We start from the raw sequence: 8,005 nt of genomic DNA on the forward strand, positions 1-8,005 counted from the left end.
TTTGCCAATTTTTATCTCAATTTGGCTATCATGACCTCCAATTTTTGCAGTTTTTGACTTATTGCAACCAATTCTTACTGCTTAAAAAAGCAAGAAAAAGTCTGGTTATCAATTTTTAGAGTCGATGAACGTAGTAAAGACTCGTATATAGGTATTAGTGATTTTTTGGGTGACATTAGTCGATGAGCGTAGTTCAGACTCTTAATTAAGTCGTGATATTTTCTTTAGGTCGTGTTGATAATTTCATCAAAAAAGAGTATCATAAATTTTTTTTAGAAATTGAAAGAGCAAGAGCTTTCAGGCTATCTATTTTTTAGTTTCTAGTTCAAAAATTGCAATTTTTTCAATAATTTTTACGAATCGATGAAAATAGTTCAGGCTTTCATATATGTTGTGATGACTTTTTCGTTTTTTTTTTCAGGAAAACTCTTGAAAACTTTTCAGGCTATAATTTACTTTTTCACGGTTTGATTTTTGATTTCTTTTAAGTTCGGTTCAGTTTCTTTGTTAAAAGCAATGCAAACTCCACTATTAAACAGCAAAAGAGTAAAGGTCACGAGAACGAGCAGAATACAATTTTTTTAATCCAGTTTTCTCAAATTGAATCAGTTTTATCAAGTTCCAAGTAAAAATTGTTCTAGAAGTTCAGGGAACTTTATAGGTATATATATTTTTGTTTTTTGAATCTCGAAAATTGAAAAATCAGAATTTTTATTTGCATTCGTTGACTAATTTCGAACTGTCTGCTTGTTATGTTTTTTTTTCAGGATAATGTCTAAAAATCCTCTAATAACTACAGAGGTGCGTTCATACATAATCAGGGAATTATGAATCCATTTTAAGATGCCTGCACTTTTTGAATTCAATACAATTTCATCTGCTAAAATTAAATAAAATGCGCCCTCCAGTCACGAATGTGGATATGGCGCAACAAAACGTGATCGACATCTAATTTCGAAAGTGGATTTTAGTTTTCAGATTATCCAATGGAAAAAAATCTACCTATTGGTCTGAAATTGAGTTAATTTAATCAAAAATTTATTAACTGTTCTTAAAATTTAAAGATTTTAAAGGCCACGTATTTTTTAGTTTGAAGTTCGAAAACTGAATTTTCTAACCAAAAAACAAGACATTTTTCTTTCGGTTTTCTTGCGCTCGTTGGCTGCGCGCTATGATTTTATTTTGTATTTATACACACATATACAAACACACACCTATATAGGAACCCTGAAACTTTTTCTTTTTTTCGGTCGCGTAGTTTTTCGTAAGGGAAAGGTCTGAAAGAGTTTTTTTTTTAATTTTCTCAGTATGCTATGCGTGAGTGTTGTTTTGCAGGGTTTAGTGAAGCCTTTGAGTGGTACAGTAAGCTGGACGACTCTGTAAAGGCTACTTACTTCATTCCAAACTTAAGGTCCAATCACAATTGGACAGCTGCTGCAGACTACTGCAGAACCAAACTTATGTCGATTCCCGAGGCTAAAAAGCTGATATCTCCCAAAAACCCACCAACCTTGGCTATGGCTTTTACAAATGAGGAAATTGATATGTACTTTAGCCTTGAACACATAAAGCAGAGCGAAAACCCGATTCACATAGGGTTTCAGCGAATTAGAAAAATCGCGTACTCATTTCGAGCGTCTGCTTATGACATGACGATTACTAGCATTCAGAACAATATTGTAGCAACTGAAAAAGACGACTACGATAACTGGGAACGGGGTCAGCCTTCGTTGAGGAATGATGAAAAGTATGGTTGCATGACAGTCAAACTGAAGGGCAGAAACGACTGCAAACAGGGTGAAAAACGGTTCATTTGTGCAAACTATACGTACGTCGATGCCAATGCGGATCTAGATCTCAAAAGTAAGTGGTATCGTCATATGGTTTATTCAGCCAAAATTGCTGTGTTATAAAAAACCCGATAAAACTATAAGCAAATAAAAACCTTTTGGAAAAGCTAGCATGTATTGGATGGTTTTTCACAGTTAAAGGATGAGTATAAGTGAATGGGGTGATTGAAAAAAAATGTCGGGGAAAATGCCAAAATGAAATGAATAGAAGGAGGTTTTAGCCGTGTCCAGGTGTCCGACTTGTGTTTCGACTTGCTCTTTCTAAGATTTTTACCGCTTCGATCAAAAAACGTAAGTGTTTGGCGCTTCCACCAAAATCGGGAGGCTGGAAAGAATTAAGTATGTTTTGCCCGTGCGCTTGAGATAAATCTGCTTCTTAATTGCGAAAATTCAGCTGCAAACCGACATTGTCTCATCTGGTTTCGTCTCTGTTTCAAAAGTAGCAACAATAATCGAGTACCGGTATTTCGTTTTAAAAGTAATCAGTATTTCGTGTTTGAATGTTTTTGTGCTGCACGCCTTATTCAAGCTAACTAGTTTGTTTCTGTAAATATTTCTAGAAGTGCGAATGGTAATGAGGCAGGAAAAAATAACTGAGACTTTGCTGGCCGAGTATTACATGGTTTTCTCGAAGTTCACGTTCGAAAGAGCCAGACAAGAGTGCAAATATTTCGGAGTAGGGTTTGACCTTGCGGTCGGGTTCAACAGACGAGAACTTGATCTTCTATACGAGTTGGCAGCAGAAGCAATGTTTGGCCCGATAAAAGAGATCCATCTTGGCTTCCGAAGATGGACGTCGGAAATTACATACACATCTGTGGTTTTAAATGTAGTTTTTAGCTCTTTTTGGGGTAAAAACGAGCCCGCAGGGAGAGAATCAAAGAATCAGCACTTTGGATGTTTGAAGACGGTTAATTCAAAAGATAGAACGGATGGAAAAAGTTATGTGCGAGGTGTTTGTACATCGGAACAAGCACAATATCTGTGTGCTGTATACGAGAAAATCCCATTTAATGACAGTAAGTGTTGCATTTTAGTACGTTTCAACAGGGGTACCTTGTAAACATCCGATAAGTCAAATATCCGAAAACCAAAAAGTGTTATAAACATCCAAAAACTGCTTTACTAGGGCAAACATTCGAACTTATCAAAGAGTATGGCAAAGATCCGATATCTTCTGTTTGCTTAAAAATTGTTTTAGTGGTGGAATGAAGGCGGATCGCCGCGGTCGTGCCAACGTGTTGCTCGTTCGCTAACCGAGGGTCGGACTCTATAGGAACGTTAGAGCCGGATGTCGCCGCAAAAAGGCGATGCGCGCATAGAAGTCACCGACGGCCCTAAACCGAAAGTCGGCTTAATTGGAATTGGATAATTGAACTGTCCTGTTTGTGAAGTTCTAATGTCATATTATTACATAACTTTTTATATAAGTTCGGATGTTTGACATATCGGAGTTTGCCCTAGACCCGTTTCGAAATTTTTGTCGACCTTTTTTTAGGTCGACCAAATTGATTTTTCGAGCTCTCCCAAAGCACTGTTTTGTTCCTGTTTTGGCCAAATTTTCTACGCCGTAGGCAAAAATTTGAAAAAAAAACAGGCCAAAAAGGCGTTTTTAGGCACTTTTTGGAAAATTTGGCCAAAAAATTGCGTTTTTGCGGCGCGCGCTCCCCCCTCAAAATTAGTATAAAGGCGCCTTTAGAAAATATTTAGGGTCCTTCACGAACAATGGATGTTGGAAAATAGTATAAAGGGGGTTCCTTTGGGTCGGCAGGGGGTCGAATCCCTGAGGGGAAGCGTCCCCCCCCCCTAAATCCGCCCCAGATTAGGGTCAAGATTTGCATATAAATAAATGTTGAATAAGTCTTTCACAGAGAAGTTTTATCCTTTTAGAAGAGCAAAATATTTTAAAATATCTGAGTCATGAACGCTTTTGCCAAGCAGACATGAGTTTGTAATGCCTCGGACATTACGTGGTCATGAAATAAGGCTCACGTAAGCGTTTATTTGTTGCTCCAACTACTCTATGAAGTTGGAAAGAACTATGGGCAAGGTTTCGTTTTTGTTCCGACTTTCGATACGAAAGTAACGGAATATTTGTGCTCGGGGTGGGTTTTTTTCTTCAGACAAATTTCGACTTTTTAACTAGCCATTTTTGACGGAATTTTTTCATATCATTCGAAAGGTATTGTTGTCCTGAACTTAAATTTGAAAAGACATTTCACCTGTGATCATTTTTCGTAAAGTTATGAGGGTTTAAAGATTGCCATTTTGACCAATTTGGGACAATTAACACGCGATATAATTCGCGCTATTAACGCGTAAGCGGAGATTTAATCCGTCTTGTAAAATCTTATAAATTGGTTGAACGAAACTTTTTTTGCCATAATTGATTTGTTACAAGGAACGAAATCTATCTTTTTGTACTTTATATGGCGTGTGGGGGGATGATTTTCATGATGAAATTATGAAGAAAAAAAAGTTCATTTTGTTTTGTTTCATTTGATTTTTTATGTTATTACTGCTGCTCCATAAACCTTAAAAGGCTGTCGGAACATTCAGGGCTTCGCCCTGATACGAGCAGTCTTGTTTTTCATTGTTGACACTTCCAAATCCCAAAGAAAAATTGTTGAGGGTCAAGTGAGGAATCCTATTCCACTCTTTTCAGCCGTGATTCAGATCCCAAAAAACTTTCAACTAAGTTTTCTCAGTTTCGTTCGGCTACTAAATGACACTAAATGACCCGAAAATTGCGAATCACTTTGAATTCTCAATTCTGTTGATCGGCTAATTTTAAATTTAATTCCTCAGTCGTTATTTGCGCTACTTTTGCAGTTTTTGACTTTTTGAATAGTTTGTTAATGTGCGTTACTGATAAAAACTTTTAAAAAGCTTTTGATTTTCTCTTCTGAGGCAATTCTCATGGGCAAAGTACCCAATGGGAGAAAAACTCATGCACGAAGGACCAAAAACAAAAACAGCTGGAGGTCAAATGTTAAAATGAACCAGCTGCTGTTCAACTAAAAGTAATTAAAGGAAGCAATCTTTTGCTTCTCTTATAACAAAACCTTTGAAATACAGAATTTGCTCAAATTAGACGGCGGTGAGTAACAACTTGAAAGTTTTGCATGTTTCGGGCGTTTTCATTTTTGGTCAATATTAATATTAAGTCCCTGGAAATATTTACTTTCTTTGAGATTTTCTCGCTTTCTTTCCAAATTTTGAATTACTGAAATCTGATTGGCTGATTTTTGTTTTCGCCAATTCGGTCCTTCGCCTCGCATGTGAGGGATTCCACTATTCTCTTCTTCAATAATTGGTAGTTGAGCTAATCTGTGTTGTTTGCACAGCAACAGATTATCCTTGTTTGATGCATTACTTATTTTCAAAAAAATGACCATCATCAGTCTTTCCATTGTGAAGCAACTTCAGAATATCCATGGATTGCAATCAATAATCCAAAGAGAATAAAGTTTAAGGACATACAATATAATATTGAAGGGAGTTTTTTTGAAAAAAAAGCGCAGTGCTGTTATAATTATCCAGACGAAACGAACAACATTGGAAATTTTAAACGCGTTTGTCTCAATTTGGGTTACGATTAAACAAAAAGTGAACAGAAAGATAAATAGATTTTCCCCGGAGTTATCATAGTGCAATTCATGTTGCCAAATTTACAACCACATTAGTAGCTCAAAAATTAGTCAGCTTAGCTTTTTTTAGTTAATCAAGAAATACGCCTAAAATACCAAAATAATTGATAAGAAAATTATACCAAGTGAAGTCTCTTACACAGCTCAAAAAAGTTTTAGAAATACACATTCTCCAAAAATTGAAATTTTTCTTGTTAGCCAAAAAATGTTGTTTTCATTAAATAAAACCCAAATTTTTTGCTTACAAAGAATTGTTAAAAAGTTTTCTCAAATACTTTGCTAAAATGTTGTGATGTGTAAGAGGCTCACGTTGAAACAATTTTGTCATTATTTGACTCGGTAGTGTCTGCGTAATTTTTGATTCACTAAAAAGTTCAAAATATATCTGTTTTGGGGTAAAGTTTAGTCCCGAACTTTTGTATTAAGTCTGGTAAGTCTTCATTCTTTGCACCTAAAATCAACTCAATTTGAGAAAAAGGCATTTTAAATTTCAATTTTTATTTGTTTTTGTTTTCGGATAAATCAAATCAGCATTGTATTTTAAAAGCAATGCTCAGATTGATAAGTGTCAAGAAACGAAGAGAGCGTAATAATCATGGCAGTCTATCTTGTCTTTTCTATCCCTCATATAAATGCGCTTAGTTATATATGCAGTTTTAATTTCAACTGCATATATAACTAGAGTTCTACTTGCTTATATAACAACTGCTTATATAACTAGAGAAATTAAACTAGAGTCTAATTTCAACTGCATATAACATTTCTCATATATCTGCAAAGTTCAATTCAATTTCATTTGCTAGAAGGTAGGCAAAATGCACTTTCCATTTACGAAATTTTAAATGGTAAAAAACTGCGTTTGATTTTTAGTTTCGAAATTGAATTTTGATTTTTAGATTTCCCGGCGGAATGAAAATTTTTAATAATACTCAAGTTTTCTCTAATTGCGTTAGTTTTAATCAAAACGATGCCAATCATAGAATCTTCCTGAATTTAAAAGAGACTAAGGGCCATATAATTTTTGTTTGAAATTCGAAAGTTGATGTTTGTTCAAAAAGCAAGTCATTTATTGCCTGATTTTTGGCGTTCATTTACTTTTTTCCAATTGTCTGTTGCTTATGTTCAGTGTTTCCAGCGGAATAAAAAATATACATTTATTTGGTTTTCTCAAACATTGGATTGCTTTCTCGATTCATTAAAAATTGTCAATTATCAATAGAAATGTTTGTGAAACTGAAGGGCTTTAATATCATCAAGTTTTCTCTAAAATCGAAAATTATCACGAAAAAACATGATTTATAGTTTCATCCAGTTTTTTTAGGTTTTTTTTATCAAGAGTTTATCAAAAAAAGTTGAAGGTGATTTGTCAGATTTTTGTCTCAAAACTTGAAAAGTGTTCAGAAAGAAATCACTACTTTTCTGTTCACTTGAGCTCATTGAGACTTTTACCCTGTGTAATAAATATACATTATGATTTTACGGAATCATCTTTGATTATACAACTTACCATGAAACATCGTTGACAGATAAAGTTGTTTTTGGCTTGATGAGATGTCAGTGAGCAGAATGAGTTTTTTTGGCCATGTGGCTTCTCAATTTTTTGAAAATATGGACAATTTGTTCACGTTCAACTTTTTTTGGCTGTTTGATTTTGAATATCTTTATCAACTCTTTTCAAACTAATTAACAAAGAGCAGGCAAACTGGGCTCTCTAATACGAAAATGCAAAAAAGCAACAAAAATATCGGAGTAGAAGGATGTCTTGATCCAGTGTCTCAAGTTTTTTGTTCAACCAAAGTTGTCCTTTTTTTTAAATCCCTGGAAACTATATCTGTCCTTTAACTTGCTTGAGATAATTGAAACTTATGGTGGCTATAGTTCATATTTTTAGTAAACGGCCAAAACATCAGCAAACCAATACCAATCCCGCAGTCAGAAGAGCGAAGCTTAGAAGATTATCATGAGAAGGGTGAGCCCATGGTCCTGGGAAATCAATCAGAACCGACACCGGATACCAGTCTTGTGAACAAAGAAGGCTCTCTCGAGGTTGTAAAACAACAACTGATACTTCTGAGTGTGCCACAAACTGTCTTGTTGTTTCTCAATTTTGCTTTGGTTTCTTCTACATTCATTTGTTTCGTTACTATTTCTTGCTTTTCTATCAAAAAAGGGAGCACATAATTTAAAACATTTAGAGTCCCAAACTTTGTTTTCATTAATATTGTCTGAAAATTTAAAAAAACCGTTGAAGTAGAAAAAAACTCGGCATCAATAATTATTCAATAATTACGGATTGTTTGTAACTGTTAACCAGAGTTACAATAAATGGATAGACTTTCAATTGGGTTGGGTGAGTTTTTTCTTATTAGTTTTTTTTAACTGAATTAAATTTGAGATAAACTGGCGATAAAACATATGATAATCTCCCGGGTTGAGGTCTGCGACTAAAAATTGGTTCTTACCTGCTCAACATCAGAAACCGCCACAACTCAGCAAAACTTCACT

At 34.8% G+C, this 8,005-nt stretch overlaps 1 protein-coding gene across 1 annotated transcript; it reads left to right on the forward strand.

Annotated features, from left to right (window-relative positions):
- Positions 1-1,335: 1,335 nt before the first annotated feature.
- Positions 1,336-7,695, forward strand: LOC134856834 (uncharacterized; the record flags this gene model as incomplete). Its single annotated transcript, XM_063873123.1, is given in 3 exon segments — positions 1,336-1,863; positions 2,411-2,869; positions 7,392-7,695. Coding segments are annotated over 3 exon segments (1,277 nt in total), but the record flags the coding sequence as incomplete, so codon positions are not given.
- Positions 7,696-8,005: the final 310 nt, after the last annotated feature.

This window comes from Symsagittifera roscoffensis, chromosome 1, assembly GCF_963678635.1.
Source record: "Symsagittifera roscoffensis chromosome 1, txSymRosc1.1, whole genome shotgun sequence".
Taxonomy (NCBI): domain Eukaryota; kingdom Metazoa; phylum Xenacoelomorpha; order Acoela; family Convolutidae; genus Symsagittifera; species Symsagittifera roscoffensis.